The following is a 19929-nucleotide window of genomic DNA, read 5'->3' as shown; positions in this document are numbered from 1 at the left end:
GCATTGATTTCCAGCAGGAAGGTCATTTCTATTTGTAGGATGCCTCACTAAAAGACTGTCTGACAATAAATCAAAATAAAGATGGAGAAGGATGAAAAACTCTACTTACCATGCAGCACCTGACACATGTGCAGTCACATAAAACTAGCATCCAGAACAAGAGGTTTCATCCTACAGCAAAAGAGTGTAAGGATAAGAAGAAACTGGTCTCATATTAAGTAGGAATAGTATCCAGGATTCCTGATTAATTGATGCATGACAAAAGAGTAGAAGGTTAGGAAGAAACTAGTCTCAGATTAGGTAGGACAGAATTCAGGGTTTCTGTTTAAGGGATGCGTAACAGTAAAGAACAGAAGGGGGTTTCTAATTCTGGATGCTGATGTTTATGCCACTTTCTGCTTATTACTGTCCACTGCACCCTCTTAATCAAGGCAAATTTCCTGTTCCATCCTTGCAGGTACGCATAACTGGAGGGTGCAATGACTATTTAATATCGTTCAAATACCAAGTTCAATGATCAGGCCTATTATAAATAGAACTGTGAAATTTAATGAAGATCTTGCACAAGTACTTACAATGATCTTTCAGTCGGTCTCTGTTCTTCTTAAAGTACTGATCCCATGTATCAACATGTTCGAGATTTACAATTTTTGCAGCACCTGCCATTCCTGAAAGTAGAATGCTTCGTTTCTGTGATCTTACATTTATGTATGACTTTCAAGTTTAGGAATGATGAATAAAAATCTTACAAAAGTCCTCCAACATGTGCACATGCTCACTTTGTAGTTTTCAGTATTCCATTGTTTGTATGAGTGAAAATTTGACCACTGTTTTTTACTTAAGTCATGAGATATTCTGGAATGTGATTTAATAGACTTTATAGATAACAGTCTTTTAGATTCACATAACAGCTAGGTCTGCTGAAATAAGAGAGAATATTCCCTGACAAATTGTATGTGGATGTCTGCTTTCTTCATCTCAAAAAATAGTTTTCCATCAAAAACAAAACACATAGTTTAGGCTCATTCATTAATTTTATGAAATGTGGATGCTTCATGGTTTTCTAGACTGCCACGCTTACAAGAGCAGTGCAGCAGCCAGGCAGCAGTTGGCATAGTGGAAAAGTACAGAATGGCAATGTGACAGTCCCTCTGCAAACACTTCTTTTTTAATTTTCAATTTTTACATTACTTACACTGCTAATTAACCAAAATAATGCTGAATATATTGTATTTATACATATTTCCATAGAAGGCATAAAAAGGAAAGGCGAAGGAAAAGTCGGGACTGCAAATATATTACGAAGGGATTGTAAGGTGGACACAAGAAGTTCTTAAATAAAATTAGAAACTGTTCTTATTTTACAGTTGATGATTTACATATGCTGAAGTCATATTAATCATAAAACAAGGGAAGCAGTACATACAATAAATTTAGACGAAATCAGGGACGACAAATAGATGCGGTCCCCTTGTTAGTCAACATAGTTTATGTGCTATGTATTTCTTGCATGCATCATCTTCACTCCAAGCATATACAGAAAATTTTATACGATCAAGCTTTACATATATCAACTGCTATAAGACTATTTTGATTTACTGATTAAATTGTCCTTCTAATGCTACCCCCATCAGAAGACTTTTTTTTCCATAGTCTTTAAACTCTGCTATGTCACTTTTAGAAAAATGATGACACTTTGCACAGCTGCTTTGATCGGGAGACATAAATGTTGTTGTGGTCTTCATCCAAGTTGTTGACCTCCTGATGTGTCAGAGTGTGTCCATCAACAAATTCATTCTTTTAATCAAGTTATGCCACAATTTCTTTTCTCCTCAATTCTATTTAGTACCTTCTCATTGGTTATGTTATCTACCTGCCTAGTCTTCAGCATTCTTCTGTAGCACCATATTTTGAAACCCTCTACTCTCTTCTTGTCTGAAGTGTTTATTGTTCATGTTTAACTTCAATAAAAGGCTACACACAAGACCAATACCTTCAGAAAAGACTTCCTATCACTTAAATCTACATTTCATTTTAAGTAATTATTCCTCTTCAGATGAAAACACTTTTCCTGCCACTGCCAGCCTACATTTTATACCCTCAACACTTCGGCCATCAGTTATTTGCTACACAAATAACAAAACTCATCTACTTCTCATTTCCTGATCAATACCCTTAGCAGTGCCTTCTTTACTCTGACAACATTCCATTATATCTGTTTAGTTAATGTCCGTCTTATATCTTCCTTTCCATACCCTGTCCATTCCATTCAACTGTTCCAAGCCTTTTGCTGTCTCTAACAGAATTACAATGGCATCGGTAAACCTCAAAGTTTTCATTTCTTCTCCCTGCACTTCAATTCCTTTTCCAAATTTTTCTTTGGTTTCCTTTACTGGTTGTTGAATGTTGAATAACATTGGGCGTAGACTACAACCCTATCCCATTCCCTTCTCAATTATTGCTTCCCTTTCACATACTTTCACTCTTGTAACTGCAGTCTGGTTTCAATAAAATAGCCTTTCGCTCCCAGTACTAAGCCCCTGCTACCTTCAGAATTTCACATAGGATATTCCATTTGACAATGTCAAAAGCTTGCTGCAAGTTTACGAAAGACATTAACGTAGGTTTGCCTTTAATTAACCTATCTTCTATGGTAAGCCGTAGGGTTAGTATTGCCTCAAGTATTTTTGAACTTTTCGGGAACACAAACTGATCTTTCCCATGATTGGCTCATGCCAGTCCTCTCAGTCTTCTGTAAATCATTAATGTTGTTATTTTGCAGTCATGACTTATTAAACTGATAGTTCAGTAATATTTACACCTGTCAGCACCAGATTTCTTTGGAATTGGAATTATTACATACCTCTTGAAGCCTGTCTCATACACCTCGCAAACCAAGTGGAATAGTTTTGTTATGGCTGTTCTCCCAAGAACTTCAGTAGTTCTGAGGGAAAGTTGTCTGCTACAGGAGCCTTGTTTTGATTTGGGTCTTTTAGTGCTCTGTCAAATTCTTCTCGCAATATCAAATCTCCTATCTCATGATTTAAGTCCTCTTCCCTTTCTATAAAACTGCCTTTCTTTCCCTTGTTCAGCCCCTCCTTCCACCTTTCCCTTCTTTGCTTAGTAGTGGTTTTCCATCTCGGCTCTTGATATTCATACATCTGCTTTTCTTTTCTTTAAATGTCTATTCAGCTTTCAATAGGTGGGGTATTTACCTTTCCTCTAGTTATATATGCTTCTATATCCTTACATTTCCATGTAGCCATTTTGCACTTCCTGTCAGCCTCATTTTTTAGATGTTTGTATTCCTTCTTATCAGCTTCATATATATATATATATATATATATATATATATATATATATATATATATATAAAAAAAGAAAGATGATGAAACTTACCAAACAAAAGCGCTGGCAGGTCGATAGACACACAAACAAACACAAACATACACACAAAATTCTAGCTTTCGCAACCAATGGTTGCCTCGTCAGGAAAGAGGGAAGGAGAAGGAAAGACAAAAGGATATGGGTTTTAAGGGAGAGGGTAAGGAGTCATTCCAATCCCGGGAGCGGAAAGACTTACCTTAGGGGGAAAAAAGGACAGGTATACACTCGCACACACACACATATCCATCCACACATACACAGACACAAGCAGAATTAGGTCTGCTTGTGTCTGTGTATGTGTGGATGGATATGTGTGTGTGTGCGAGTGTATACCTGTCCTTTTTTCCCCCTAAGGTAAGTCTTTCCGCTCCCGGGATTGGAATGACTCCTTACCCTCTCCCTTAAAACCCATATCCTTTTGTCTTTCCTTCTCCTTCCCTCTTTCCTGACGAGGCAACCATTGGTTGCGAAAGCTAGAATTTTGTGTGTATGTTTGTGTTTGTTTGTGTGTCTATCGACCTGCCAGCGCTTTTGTTTGGTAAGTTTCATCATCTTTCTTTTTAGATATATTTTTCCCACGTGGAATGTTTCCCTCTATTATATTCATATCATATATATATATATATATATATATATATATATATATATATATATATATATATATTTTTTTTTTTTTTTTTTTTTCTCCTTTCATCAATTAAATTCAGTATCCCCTGCGATACCCAATGATTTCCACTAGGTCTTCTCTTTTCACTTACTAGATCCTCTGCTGGCTTCACAATTTCATCTCTCAAAGCTACTCATTTGTCATTTTCTGGATTCCGTTCCCCTTTTCAGTCAATCGTTGCCTACTGCTCCCTCTGCAACTCTCAACCACATCTAGTTCTTGCAACTTATCCAGGTCTCAACTCCTTAATTTCCCACTTTTTTTCAATTTTAATTTACAGTTCATAACCAATGAATTGAGGCCAGAATCCAAATCTGCCTCTGGAAATGTCATACAGTTTAAAATCTGCTTCCAAAATCTCTGTCTTATCATAATATAATCAATCAGAAACCTTCTAGTGTCTCCAGGTCTCCTCCACTTAATCAACCTTCTTTCATAATTAAATTATGCTCTGTGTAAAATTCTAGATGGCACCTTCCTCTTTCATTCCTTTCCCCCAGTACCTAATTCTACTATTTTTCATTCTCTTCCTCTTCCTACCACTGAATTCCAGTTCTCCATCACGATTTTATTTGCCTATCCCTTAACTATTTGAACAATTACTTTTATCTCATCATAAGTTCTTTCTATCTCTTCACCATCTGCAGATCTAGTTGGCATATAAACTTGTGCTACTGTGGCGGGCATTGGCTTCATGTCTATAACAATACATTCATTATGCTATTCATGGTAGTTTACCTGCATTCCTATTTTCGTATTCATTATTAGACCTACACCTCCATCATCCTTATTTTATTTGGTGTTTATAACTCTGTATTCAACTGACCAGAAGCCCTGTTCATCCTGCCACTGAACTTCGCTAGTCCCCACAATATCTAACTTCCCCCTATCAATTTTCTAACCTATCTGCTCAATAAAGGGATCTGAAATTTGTGACCCCAATTCGTAGGCTGCCAGTTTTGTTTCTACCGATGACAACATGTTCCTGAGTTGTCCCTGCCAGGCCTCATTTTACCCAAGAGGTATCATCATAATTTAATCACACAGTAAAACTACATGCCCTCTGGAAAAATAATGGCTGTTGTTCTGAGTGCTTTCAGATGTTCACAGCACCAGAATAGGTGTCACATGTTGGTTGATGTTACATAGTCATCACTGTTCACTGAGGTGGGAGGGGAAATGGGGGGGGGGGGGGGGGGGGGGGGAGGGGAGATAATAGCCCCTTTAAATCGTACAAAAATTAGTATTTTGTATTACTGTACTATTTGTAATGTTACTCCCTTTGGTCTATAAAATTCTGCCAGTGCCGGTCCCAAGCCCGAAGTCTCACCTTGCAAGTGGTGGGGAAGGAGGAGGGGGAGGAGTAACAACCTCGTTAAAAAACTTGTGTCCATCTGGCTCCAGATGGTAGTACCCTGTAAGGGCCCCTCACCAGGGTAACAGGTGAAAACAGACAACGGATGGAAAGCGGAAGAGGATTTTACAAGTCCCAACGGTGGAAAAGCGGAAGAACTGTCTTTGTATCTTACTTCCCGTAGTGTCTGTACTCCCAAGGTGTGGCTACAAACGGCGTCTGTTCTCCATCTTAGCAGCCTAAACATATGTTGGTAGCAGCTCTAAAATGCCTTTGGGAGTGGCGATCTCATCGTAATAATAGCCTATATTTGAAATGGTACTTCAAAACCAGCCTCAGAAAAGGTTAGTGCATTCCCTGCAGGTGATGCACAGTTCTTGGGGTGCTGGGGGAACTGTGAGAAGTGGGCGACTAGGCACCAACACAATGAAGGTGGGTATCATTAATGTGATGACCCTTACTGGGAAGGTGGAAGAGTTGATAGACTTCATGGTAAAGGAGAACATAGAACTGATGAGACATAGTGAAGTTAGATGGAAGGGAGGAAAATGAGGAAAGGCTACACACTCTACTGGAGTGGTGGACAAGAACTCAAAAAGGGAGTAGGTACCATAGTAAAACCAAACCTAGAGGAATATGTGGAAGCAGTGGAATACATAAGTGATAGGGCGACAAGGACTCGGCTCAGGACAAGGAATGTAGTGAAGGACTTCATCAAAGTATATGCAGCACAAACAGGAAATAAAGAAGAAAACAGAGGATTTTCTAGAGGCATTAGAGAGTATAATTACAGATGTGGAAGCAATAGTAATGGGGGACGTAAATGTGCAGGTAGGCAAAGAAAGGCTAGGGAAGAAGGAGATAATTGCCCCATATGGATATGGGAGGAAAAATGAGGAAGGAGAGAAACTGGTTGATTTCTGTGAAAGAAACGGGCTGATTGTGGGCAACACATGGTTCTGTAAAAGTAGTAGTAGTAGTAGTATGGTATTCTGCCTTATGGCAGGTCTTGCCATGGGTTAAGCCTCTTCCACTTTAGTCTGTCCATAGCCAGTCTTTCCATTTCTGAATATTTTTCTCCTTTAATATTGTCCAGCATCTGATATCTTCTTTTTCCTCTTTCCCCTTTTCCCTCCACCATTTGTTCTATTCCTTCCTTCAATAAACAGTCCCTCCTCAAACAATGTCCAATCCAGTTCTGTTTTCTCTTTCTGATTACTTTCAGCATGTTTCTTTCATCTGCAACTCTTCTTAATACTTCTTCATTCCTTACTCAGTCTTCCCATTTCACTTTTTCCATTCTTCTCCATATCCACATCTCTAGTGCCTCCGGCCTTCTTTCATCTTCCTTCCTCAATGTCCAGGTCTTCGCACCATATAGTGCAATGCTCCAGGTGTAACATTTGGCAAGTCTTTTCCTAAGATCTTTGTTTAGTGGTCCACAAAGTAATTTCTCTTTCCTCTTGAATCCTTCTTTTGACATTGCAAAAATTACGAGATATGGATGGGGTGATAGATGGACGAAGATTGTCATTGATTACTTTCTGGTAGAAAAGAAAAATCGGAGACAGTTGATGGATGTAACTGCACTCCCAGGAGAGGCTTTAGATGGAGACCATCGAGTGGTGGTGGCAAAGGTGAGATTCGATAAATTGAAAGACATAAAGAAAGAAAGAGAAAGGAAAATAAAAGTGAGGAAACTAAAGGATGGCATGGTACAAGAAAAGTTTAAGGAGTTACTCAAGCGTAAAATCCCTAACACCGAGTATGGCAATGTGGAAGAGGAATGGGGTAAGTTCAAAGAAGTATTTGTAAGCTCTGCTGAGAAGACTTGTGGCAGAGTGTCTGGAAGGGTAATGGAAAAGGAGACACCATGGTGGAATGAGAGGGTAAAGGAGCCGGTAAAAGAAAAGAAGAAAGCCTGGCATGAATGGAACAGAGACCGAACACCTGAAAGTAAAAGGAAATACCAGGATAGTAAAAAAAAGTGTGAGAAAATGGTAGCAGAAGAAAAGAGAAAAACTGGGAGAAATTCACACAAGAGTTGGAAAAAGATGTTACTAGCGGTAAAAGGATGATATATGGAATTACAAAGAGTATGAGGAAGGAAAAAAAAACACACACAAAGCTAGTGAAATGGGAAAGCAGAGAGCTATTAATGCAACCAGAGGAGATAAGGAAAAGATGGAAAGAGTACTTTGATACACTACTAAATGTGAAGAACGACAATGGAAAGGAAATAGAAGTACAGCAGGAGGGCAGGGGTCTGGAAGAAGAGGAGGATGTAATGATGCTAGAAATGGAACTAGCTCTGAGAAAAATGAAAACAGGAAAGGCACCTAGGATGGATGAAATTGCTGTGAAGATGATAAAGGCAGCTGGACCAGTTGGGCTACAGTGGCTGTATAGACTACTAACAAGGGAACCTCCCCATCGCACCCCCCTCAGATTTAGTTATAAGTTGGCACAGTGGATAGGCCTTGTAAAACTGAACACAGATCAATCGAGAAAACAGGAAGAAGTCGCGTGGAACTATGAAAAAAATTAGTAAAATATACAAACTGAGTAGTTCATTCGAAGATAGGCAACATCAAGGACAATGGGAGTCAAGGAGCGCTGTGGTCCCGTGCTTAGCGAGAGCAGCTACGGAACGAGGGTCCTAGGTTCAAGTCTTCTCTCGATTGAAAAGTTTAATTTTTTATTTTCAGTTTATGTGACAAACTCTTATGTTTTCATCACTTTTTTGGGAGTGGTTTTCCACAAGAAAACCTAAATCGGGCAAGGTAGAAGAATCTTTTTACCCATTCGCTAAGTGTACACGTTAGGTGGGCCGACAACATATACCTGTCATGTGACGCACATGCCGTCACCAGTGTCGTTTAGAATATATCAGACGTGTTTTCCTGTGGAGGAATCGGTTGACCTATGACCTTGCGATCAAATGTTTTCGGTTCCCATTGGAGAGGCACGTCCTTTCGTCTACTAATCGCACGGTTTTGCAGTGCGGTCGCAAAACACAGACACTAAACTTATTACAGTGAACAGAGACGTCAATGAACGAACGGACAGATCATAACTTCGCGAAAATAAATAAACTAAAATTTTCAGTCGATGGAGGACTTGAACCAAGGACCTCTCGTTCCGCACCTACTCACGCTAACCACGGGACCACGACGCTCCTGAGCTCATATTCTCCTTGATGTTGCCTATGTTCGCATGGACTACTCAATTTGTATATTTTATTAATTTTTTTCATAGTTCCACACAACTTCTTCCTGTTTTCTCGATTGATCTGTGTTCAGTTTTTCAAGGCCTATCCACTGTACCAGCTTATAACTAAATCTGAGGGGGGTGCGATGGGGAGGTTCCCTTGTAAGATGCATTTGGACCCATAAAAGTGTACCTGAAGAATGGGGAAAGGGAATAATAATCCCAGTTTTCAAGAAGGGTGACCGGAAAGTATGTGATAACAATCAAGGGATCATACTCATACCCCAAGTAGCAAAATTAATGGTGAGGATACTGGAAAGAAGAGTGAGAGAAAAAGTGGAAGAGCAGTTAGAAGAGGAGCAGTATGGTTTTCATCATGGTAGATCAACAATGGACCCAATCTTTAGTATGAGACAGTTGATGGAAAGACATTGGGAGTAAGGGAATGATCTGGTGATGACATTTCTTGACCTAGTGAAAGCTTACGACAGTGTTCCCAGGGAAAAGGTATGGGCAACATTCAAGAGAAAGTGAGTTGGAAAGCAAACACTTGAAGTCATCCAGGCACTGTATGAAAAAAGCTCTAGTTGTGTGGAGACACCAGTTGGAAGAACTGATGGTTTAAGAATGTTACGGGACTAAGACAAGGGAGTGTGATATCACCACTACTATTTATAATGGTGATGGATGAAACAGTCAAAGAGAGAAAAGAAGCCCATAGAGGAAGGGGGATGAAGCTGTTACTATTTGCTGATGATACTGTGGTGTGGGGAACAAGCAGTAAGGAGGTACAAAAACAAATAGACATCCTAAATGATAAGATCGTGAAATATGGAATGAAATTTAGTGTGGAGAAAGGCAAGACCATGGTGGCAACCAGAGTGGATAGAGAGGGCAAGGGACAAATTCATATTAAGGGACGGGATATTGAAATAGTGGACAACTTTAAATATTTGGGACGTGTATTAATGGGTAGTGGTCGATTAGAGACAGAAATTAGCAAAAGAATACAACAGTTTATTACATTTTACCAGTGTGTGAAGGGCATGGTGTGGGGAAGGGAAGTAACAATGAGGTGCAAGCTGGTGCTATACAGGACTTTCTTCACACCCATACTAATTTACAGTTCAGGTACTTGGACTATGACTAGAAGACAGGAGGGTAAAATACAATCCAGTGAAATGAAGTTTCTGAGAAGTGTACTAGGGAAGACAAGGAGAGACAAATGAAGATATTAGGAAGGAAATTGGACTGGAGAGGTGGACTCAGAAAGTTGAAAAAATTGATTAAAATAGTTTGGTCAAGTGAAGAGGATGGGAGAGGGAAGAATACCAAGAAGAATGACTGAGTTCAAGATTGAGGACAACAGGCTAAGAGTAAGACTGAGAACAAGATGGATTGATACAATAAAGATGAGTTTAAGGAAGATAAACCTGATATGGAACCAAATTGTGGAAAAAGAATGGTGGAAAGACAGAGTAAAGTGGCGAAGTACCCTTGATACCCCAACCCAACCCAATCAGATTTTGGATAGAGGGGAAACGAAGATGAAGATGACTCCATGTGGCCTCTAAATGTGATATTCTAGCACTCTAACTGATTGGATTAGAAAAAGGTGATGACTCAAGCCTATCAAAAATTTTTCTGAGATTTCCAGATGAAATTCCGAATCTGATAATTGATGCTTGAGACAGCAAATTTTGTTTACACCTCAAAGTTTTTATTTCTTCTCCATGGATTTTAAACCCTACTCCAAATTTTTCTTTTGTTTCCTTCACTGTTTGCTCAATATACAGATTGAATAACATCGGGGAGAGGCTACAACCCTGTCTTACTCTCTTCCCAACCACTGCTTCCCTTTCATGTCCCTCGACTCTTATAACTGCCATCTGGTTTCTGTACAAGTTGTAAATAGCCTTTCGCTCCCTGTATTTTACCCCTGCCACCTTCAGAATTTGAAAGAGAGTATTCCAGTCAACATTGTCAAAAGCTTTCTCTAAGTCTACAAATGCTAGAAACGTAGGTTTGCCTTTCCTTAATCTAGCTTCTAAGATAAGTTGTAAGGTCAGTATTGCCTCCCATGTTCCAATATTTCTACGGAATCCAAACTGATCTTCCCCGAGGTTGGCTTCTACTAGTTTTTCCATTCGTCTGTAAAGAATTCGTGTAAGTATTTTGCAGCCGTGACTTATTAAACTGATAGTTCGGTAATTATCACATCTGTCAACACCTGCTTTCTTTGGGGTTGGAATTATTATATTCTTCTTGAAGTCTGAGGGTATTTCGCCTGTCTCATATATCTTGCTCACCTTATAATTCTGTCAGAGACAGCAAAGGACTTCGAAGAGCAGTTGAACGGAATGGATAGTGTCTTGAAAGGAGGAGGATATAAGATGAACATCAACAAAAGTAAAATGAGGGTAATGGAATGTAGTCGAATTAAGTCGGGCGATGCTGAGGGAATTAGATTAGGAAATGACACAGTTAAAGTAGTAAAGGAGTTTTGCTATTTGGGGAGCAAAATAACTGATGATGTTCGAAGTAGACAGGATATAAAATGTAGACTGGCAATGGGAAGGAAAGTGTTTCTGAAGAAGAGAAATTCGTTAACATCGAGTATAGATTTAAATGCCAGGAAGTCGTTTCTGAAAGTATTTGTATGGAGTGTAGACATGTATGGAAGTGAAACATGGACGATAAATAGTTTGGACAAGAAGAGAAAGAAGCTTTTGAAATGTGGTGTTACAGAAGAATGCTGAAGATTAGATGGGTAGATCACATAACTAATGAGGAGGTATTGAATAGAATTGGGGAGAAGAGAAATTTGTGGCACAACTTGACTAGTAGAAGGGTTCGGTTGGTAGGACATGTTCTGAGGCATCAAGGGATCACCAATTTAGTACTGGAGGGCAGCGTGGAGGGTAAAAATCGTAGAGGGAGACCAAGAGATGAATACACCAAACAGATTCAGAAAGATTTAGGTTGCAGTAGTTACTGGGAGATAAAGCAGCTTGCACAGGATAGAGTAGCATGGAGAGCTGCATCAAACCAGTCTCAGGACTGAAGACCACAACAACAACAGTGCTGATGACTGCAAAGGGCAAGTTGTCATCACTTATTAGTGGTTATTCAAAGTTAAGTTTGTTTGAGAAATTACATTCAGTCATAAAACTGTTAAAAAAAATATTGCATAAAATTTCATATATGTTACAAGTATCATTTCCATTGACTAACTCAAGTAGTAGTCCGACAAGGCATGCAGGAGAACTTCTGTAAAGTTTGGAAACTAGGACAGAAGTACTGACAGAAGTTGTACAGCAGGTTGTGTGTTGTGCTTAGACAGCTCAGTCAGCAAGAAAAAAACAAGGCTGTCATGACTTGCTCACTACCAAACTTATTTGCTCCTCACATTGCAAACCGAATTAACTGATTTATTTTGTATATATAAATAAGAATTATGATTCAATTCTACAGTTTAAGAACTCACTTAAAAAATTTCAGTGCTTAATCCACTGAATTATCGTAATGCACACGAAAGTATTATTTATGATAGGTAGCCCCAAACTGCTTCATTTTCCTGAAAATGAGTTCTGCCAATATCCTAAAAGCAACATAAACTTTCGTAAAAGAGCACCTACACACTTGTTTGAAGGCACTCATTTGTTTACATTAACAATAATACTTTTATAGCTTGAAAAATAGCTGATTTCCTCCTAATTTCTAATGACCCCTTATCACAAAACCATAGGACTACAAGGAAACCTTACAAAATCCATTTTTTTTTCTCCCAGTTCCAAGCTGGGTGATCCTCTTCTAGTTTTAAAATAAGGAAAATCAATACTGTGCATGGGTTTGCACCCCCTCCCCCCCAAACACACACACACACACACACACACACACACACACACACACACACACAGCTGTTTGAGCAATTGGAAATATTAACCACAGTGTCACTCGCCCAGTGATGAAAATTTGTTGCCAACAAATCACGCAGCACTGGCACTACAATATGGCCCCAAAAAAATTAATGAACACACTGTAATCACTAAATAGGATTCCGTGCAGTACAAAATCCAAAAGTAGTGTTTATACCCACAAAATTATCTGGCAAAAGGACACTGAATTTTGTTTTCTACTTTTTTCCATTGCTTATGTTTTCAAGTGTGTATCATGTGCCTTAGTAGAACAATACAGACAACTTCTTTAAAAAAAAAAAAAAAAAAAAAAAATTTCAGACATCCATTTCTAAGAAATATACATTAAAATTAGAGTGCCTATTGATTGTGAGCCATAAGTTTGAACATAAATCTTATTGTGAGCAGTGACCTCTGCCTGGTAAGACATCTCCGGTGTTAGGTTTCTTGCACCTTCTTTAGCTACACGACTTACCCCACCAACAGAGACTTTTGTCATTTAATGTGTTTCTGCAAAGTGTTTGGCAACATAGTTTAATCAGTATGAGGCATAAATGAAAACTTTTTTATAACATTGAAGCAACTTGGTTTACAGCTACCAGATAGTCAGCAAAATATCAGTGAGTGAATTGAAACACCAGGAAAGAATTATATGACTGGAGCATTAAGCCATTTCCTAATCCCCATACTACAACAGTTTATGGAGACCATTTCATCTCGTACAAGATCTAATGAAGAAAACTACTTCCAGTTTAGTAGCTTGAAGGGATTGTGTGTGAAAGCAATGACCCCAACCATCCCCTCCGTCATTAGATCTTATAGGTATCGTGACAGTTACCTGTAGGATAGCCCAAAGCCTCTATGTTATGTTATACGGCGATAATTTGTTTGTGAGCTGGCGAAGCCAACGAATGCAAGCGCCAAATTATGGTTGTGTTAAGCTGTTACACAGCATAATATTTACACTGACGCTAAATTCATAAGCACTTTTCAACATAAAAAATATCCGCATGGTGAATTCAGAAAACGCATAACAGATAAGGGGTAACTATTTTGATGCATGTAAGATACATAAATTACGAAAAATGTGGGGAAAAGGTCCACTAAGTAACTGTTGAGATACCAAAGCCGGCATTGATTAGTTTCTATTACAGCTTCTGAGACTTGCTGTCTACAGAAAGCTCATGAGTCTATCCTTACTGACAAGTCTTAATATGTCTGGGGCAACCATATTTACAATTTCCAGCAAGGTTTCAGTGCAACAAGTAACATAACGTACCATAATGGTTTTGTTACTGTATCACATAACTGACGTTGATGTAACTTCTCTTAGAAGCAAGTATCGCAAAGATACATGCAATAATCTACAATATACACGACTGAATGGATATGATAATGAAAGAAAACAAAGCCTTACCCCGTCTGCCTGTAAAATTACGTTTCTCCACGATATTAGTAAAACTGCAAGTCAAATACCAAAACTTCCGAGCAGGTTGACTATTTCCACAGACAATCGCCGCTAAATTTCTAGTTACGGGAACCTGTCAAAAATGCTTAAAATTACTGTAAGTAAAAGCTTTCTCTAGCAGCTACCGGATGTATAAAACATCCAGACCTAATGCATGCATAAAATACCTTATTGCTGAAACCAGTAAGCAACGCAATAACGGTTTATTTTGTACCATGTTAACGGTTGTATACAACATCCAGACCTCATAAATGCATAAAATACCTTACTACTGAAACCAACAAAACAACAAAAAACGTATTGTTTATTGTCATAAATCAACTTAATTATAGAAATCTCGTGCACCTTTTCACCGCTACGGAAAGCAACAATAGCTTTTAATTACGACACTTTCAATCTTTTCAGATTTTCCTGAAAGGCTTCACAGCGTATTTATTTAAAACAACCCGAACCCGTACAATGCCTACCGTTAACATTATTTCTTAGGCATCAACAACGTGCAACTCCAAGCACAATACGCTCGCTCGGAATTTGTTTCAACTTTCAGTAAACACATCGCTGGAGACATAGAATCTCTGTGGCTATCCCCTGCAATGCAATTATGGCTCCACATTCAGTCCACAGGCTCGATCTCTGGAGCAACGAAAGTGTCGCCACAGTTAGCGATATACTGCAGTTGCTTGTGTGAACTCCCAGTTTTTAGTGGCGCACCTTAAGAGACGCAACTTTTGTCACGCCACAAAAAGCGTAGCTTGGTTGTACTTCGTTGCGCCACTCACTGATACCTTGCGGCAGTACTTCGAAACACGAGCAGTCTGTCGCAGTTAACGTGCAGTAAAGGCTGCTCTACTCCGCTGGATTTCAGTGTGTTTTTATTTTATTTCTGAAAAAAAGAGTGAAAACAGTAGTCGGCAGGTACATTTTCGCAGTTTTTAGAGCTACGAGAAAAACAGCCTATATTCCATTTTCTGCAGCAGTGTGTGTGTATGTGTGTGTGCAAACCAATAACATATCCCACGAAGGAATAAATAAATCAGGTAAACCAAAACAGCGAGTCGCATAAAGTTCGTGAATGTGAGACCAAGCATTGTATAAATTGTGGAGCATATGCAGGAAATACCCCCAGAGTGAGATGTGGCAGCTATTAGACTGAAAATTAGTTATTCGAAATGCCAATATCAACGAATACAAGAAGGTTCTAAAATCTTGGAAGAGCGGCATGTGCACAGACGACAATTACATGCCAGCTATAAATTAGTTTGCCATTGCAGACAGCATTTTCGTCTCTGAGTGCTATGTCTTTTGTTGTGTTTGTTTCCTCTGATTTATGGCTATGCGAAATATATTTTCGGATGCAGTCTGTGAGTTTCGTCTTCCTTGTATTTAACTCTTGTCACAGCTCTGAGGCCATCACTTGCACTATAACATTCTTACCCGCTGATATGACTTCAATTGACACCTTAGTGAAAGCTGTGCAACTACGTAGAATTTGTAACATCCTGTGTGAATGGTAGCTCACGATGCAACCACAGTAAGCCACAAGCTGTGGATCACATTGGATGCGTGTGTGAACGGAAGCTACAACAGACATTTGGGTCTGGTCACACGATGTCCCTTGCTCGCTACTTTGAGGGATCTGTATTGGATTTCATCAAATTTTGTTGTTTTTGTGTTATAACTTGCTTGTTATGATAGTATGTCTTTGAAGGCGATAGAGCACTGAAGAATTTCAGAAGCGTCACTTTTGGTGCGCTTTGTTGCAGTTAAATATCAATTAACGACAAAAAAGCGTTTAGCAGATACTAAGATAAGCGATACTTATGTATGGATTTGTATGTGATCAGTGGTTTTGTGGTTGGAATTGTGTGATTATGGAGTCAAAGGAAGTAGGTTTGGCTGTGGTACAAGCTAATTTTTTTTTCATCTTCGCGTTTTTCACAGCTGCTGCTTCTTTCTTAGTCATGTAAATAGAAGCATGTTCTGCAATATTCAATACTATTTACATATAAGAGTGTGCTCCCTCAGGAATGAGTTTCTTCTATTTTGTGACTTCAGTCTGAATGAAAAACGAATGTTGAAACTCCTGCAAGTGAAATGACCAGCAATGATGTTTGTATTCTCGATTGCCACACATATTTCGCCGTTTCTCCGAATATGTCGCGATATCCAAGGGTGTGGTCAGGCAAGGAACCTAAAAATGAAGCTTTGTTGCTGGGAGTGAAACGAGCAGCGATGAAATTTATATTTTAGCTTGTGATGAACACTTTGTTATCTTTTCCGAATATTTCACAATTTCTGAAAGCGTGGTTAGGCAGGAAACTAAGAGCACACCTTGAATTGCTGTGAATGAAATTAGCGGAAATGTCATTTATATGGTTCAAATGGCTCTGAGCACTATGGGACTTAACTTCTGAGGTCATCAGTCCCCTAGAATCCATGCCCGAGGCAGGATTCGAACCTGCGACTGTAGCGGTCGCGCGGTTCCAGACTGTAGCGCCTGGAACCGCTCGGCCACCCCGGCCGGCGTCATTTATATTCTTGCTTGTCACAGATATTTAGCTATGGTCGAATCGTTAACAATGGTTCCGTAAATTCGGCGGCCAGGACAAAGATCTCGCCATACAGTGAGCGACGTGACGTGAACACCAGGCCAAATGCTAAATGCCGATTGCAGCTTCTGAATTTTAGCCACGCGTAAGAGCTGGAGCACTAAGTGGTATGGTGCATGCTGTGCGAGATAGGAGATGAAAAAAAACCTCGGTGTTCGGTGACTTGATATCTGACGCTTTGTGGCACAGAGCACCAACACATAAGTAGTGCAGAGTAAATGTTAACCTTCTTTCCACCGAAGCAAACTCAAGTAAACGGAAAATAGCGAACGAGAATTCTCTCTGGTGTAAATGCTAGGCATATGGTTTCCGGTCGCGTGTGGGTCGCATTCACAGGTGTTCACTTGTAATCTGCTGGTTGTCGGTTTTAGAGCGAATCATGATAGGAGGCCTCTCCGCTTTGGTGCTAACTACAGTGTGATAAACAGAGTGCACTCGCTTTGTCACAGAATTCGTTTTTCGTGCACAAACTATTTATTGTTTATTGGAAGTGATTTTTGTGGCGATGACGATAGTACACTTCTGTTGACAGAGGAGTAAAGATCCTATATGTGCTTCTGGGTTCTTAGATATTGACAGGGTAAAACATTAAAAATGGTGCTTGGCAAGAAACTGTTGAACTTCTTTTTTTAGAGTCAACAAAGACAAGTCACGTTTTGTTGCTTGCAGCCAACTATCTGGAACCAGACTTCCATCCCCAATTTCTTCATCAGTTGTTCTTGGAAGTGCCTTAAGTTAGGTAGTACTACTGTCCTTAAGAAACTGATTCACACACATGAGGAGAGGATGGAAGATGCATGAGCTCTAAAAGTGGTGGAGGATTAAGTAATGTCATATTTGTGCCTCATATTGTATCAGAAGAAGTACACAGAGAGAAAGTAGTGGAAGACAGTGGGCCATGACGAAAAAAATGGTAATAAAGTAGACAGTGAATTTTATGACACTCTACAGAGACTCAGAGGTTGGCCTGTGTTTAGGACTCCTGACACCTCTGGCTAAAAAAATTTCTGCTGCTCCTCTCCCTCCCAGATTTGAAATACCGACACCTATTAAAGGTTGTGTAGCATGTGAGAATGTTTTTGTCTTGTGTAATATTTAACTATGAGTTGTAAACCTGAAAACATCCTTTTATAAAAATTACAAATAGAAAATTTAATTAAGTGTCATACAATAAATGTAATTGCAAACACTGCCACTGTGCTTTTATTAAGGCTAAATAGAGACAATACAAACATATTACATTTATGGAGGTATCAGAGGCAAATCACTGTTTATTTAAATAATAATATGTTGTTCTCTTTTTGTGTTATTTTCAAACTGTTTTCTTCATAGTCCAGTTTCACTGTCAAGTCTGATTCAGTGCCAAGGACACAAAGATATCTAAGATGACCCTTTTTGTGACATCCTTTAATAGTTGTTTATGCATCTTACGGCAGAAAATGACATTTTATTGAGGAGCTGGAAGTGGGAATACTAAAGTCAGGGTTGGCAAAAGGCACGTGTGAAACATGTAGCTGCACAGGGTGGCACAACTGCAGGGCAGCTAGTCTGTTGCAGGTTTCCAACCCCTTTTTGGACAAGGCAAGGGAGAGAAGGGAGGGGAATTTTGTGATTACTCATTACTTTCCTGTTTTGTTTTGAGAGTAGCCATTGTTATATTTATGTGGTCGCTGAGTATGATAGTTATTTGGTCAATTGTTATCTTTATTTTTAGAAGATGTATTGTAGTAATTTTGCACTGTTTATGACTGAAAAATATAGAATTCGTTTTGGCAGTTGGACGAGAGAGTCAAGACTGATCAGACACACTTTCATTACTTTTCCTAACTGTAGAAAAATAGGTGCATCACAATTGTTGTAACTTGTGATTACATAATTTACATTAATGTAAATGTACGCGTTTTTCATGCACAGTAGAATTAGTACATAAGTTATACTTTTTCCCCTCCAAGGCTGCAGAATGGAAAATTTGTTTCCTTATGAACTATTACTTGAAAAATTGGCAGGGCCACAAATAAAGTTGCATTGTCCCAATAGCTAGCACAAAAACAACTGGGAAGAAAAGTTAACTGTAACTGTGATGAAGAGTGTTTGTTATCCTTTATTGAATAATTAGACACAAAAGAGCTAATGAATGAAAAGGTTGACATATGTCCAATGGTGATTCTTTCTAATGAGTGACCTTGGTGAAGGGCATTAGTATTTTTCTATTTACCTTACATTATGTTCTTAATTTCAGAATTAGCAAAAATTTATGAAAAATTAAAAGAACATCATCCCACTTGCTTGCCTCTTCTTACCTCTGTAGATACTACTATGAACCATTAGTCTTTACTACACGCTATGTCTGTAACAGGGAACTCAGAAGAAAGTGATGAAAATTTATGAAATTAAGCCTTATTGATGCATGAAGCCAGACCATCTCAGTTGGCTGCGCTTTTCTGTAATTCTTACTTCACTGTTGTATCTTAGGAATAGGTAGGCAAAGACTATGTTGCACAGGCAGACAAAAGTGCAACTAGAGAGAGGGATTTAAGTTGATTTTAACATTATAATATTAAATATACTGGTTTGCAAAAATCAAGTTTTATTTAATGTACAGTCAATCAAGAAAATAGGTTGTTGGGGTGATGACTTCAAACGGTTATTCCTCCTACAGTATTTTGTTGAGAAACACATAAGTTCAAAGATTTATAGAAATTACTACTGAACCCAGCAATGCTTTGCATTTGCTAAATATGTATGGGAGTTGCACATACATCCTATATTCAGTTTACCCTCTGTCTGTGCCCATCCTCTCATCCCTCGCTGTGCAAAATTTCTGTCCCCACCTCCCTGTACATTTGCATGCCGTGTGTGAGTTTCCTCGGAAACGCGAAATCTTAATTAAATCATTAATCTCTCACAAATAAATAAAGCCTATGGCATAGAACTGCAGCGCTATGCCGCTGATAAAACAAAGTACAATTATGACACTCTTATGTTTCATTAAGAAGAAGTAGGTCTGGTAGAATAGCTGGTGCGGGAAGCACGTATATTTTATTAACTGGCACACCTCCCTTTTTGATGTTACGTAATAACACTGGGAGTTCCAATCTCACTAGGCACTCGACCCTGTAAAGATTCTATATTTACGAAAGTAAGTTGAATTATTTAACTGTAGGCTTATTCGTTGAATATATCTGATTTAACTAACTGTGTAAACTTTTTTATGTTTAGTAGACAGTCACCTCTGTACGACGTATTGACATGGCTGGCAAATTATTCTAACATTGACATTTTGAGTCCACACCTACCGCAGCAGCCTTTGGAAACGA

General features: G+C 38.9%; 1 protein-coding gene across 5 annotated transcripts in view; it reads right to left on the bottom strand.

Moving 5' to 3' along the window:
• The window catches only part of LOC126481313 (ADP-ribose glycohydrolase MACROD2-like), a 100533-nt gene extending 85950 nt beyond the window's left edge, over nt 1–14583 (bottom strand). Inside the window, exons 1-3 of one of the 5 annotated variants that reach the window (XM_050104977.1) lie at nt 14471–14569; nt 13953–14076; nt 576–668 (exon numbers count right to left, since the gene is read on the bottom strand). In XM_050104977.1, the coding sequence (XP_049960934.1) occupies nt 576–668; nt 13953–14076; nt 14471–14479 (226 nt within the window). In that variant the 5' untranslated portion in view covers nt 14480–14569. Of the gene's footprint in view, nt 1–575; nt 669–13952; nt 14077–14170; nt 14288–14348 lie in introns of those variants that run through there. The other 4 variants (XM_050104985.1, XM_050105011.1, XM_050105002.1 and 1 more) reach the window with 4 other exon arrangements.
• Between the last annotated feature and the right edge of the window lie 5346 nt (nt 14584–19929).

The sequence above is a fragment of the Schistocerca serialis genome, chromosome 1 (assembly GCF_023864345.2).
Source record: "Schistocerca serialis cubense isolate TAMUIC-IGC-003099 chromosome 1, iqSchSeri2.2, whole genome shotgun sequence".
NCBI lineage: Eukaryota > Metazoa > Arthropoda > Insecta > Orthoptera > Acrididae > Schistocerca > Schistocerca serialis.
Note: the sequence above shows the minus strand (reverse complement) of the source record. Positions and strands in the feature narration are given on the sequence as shown.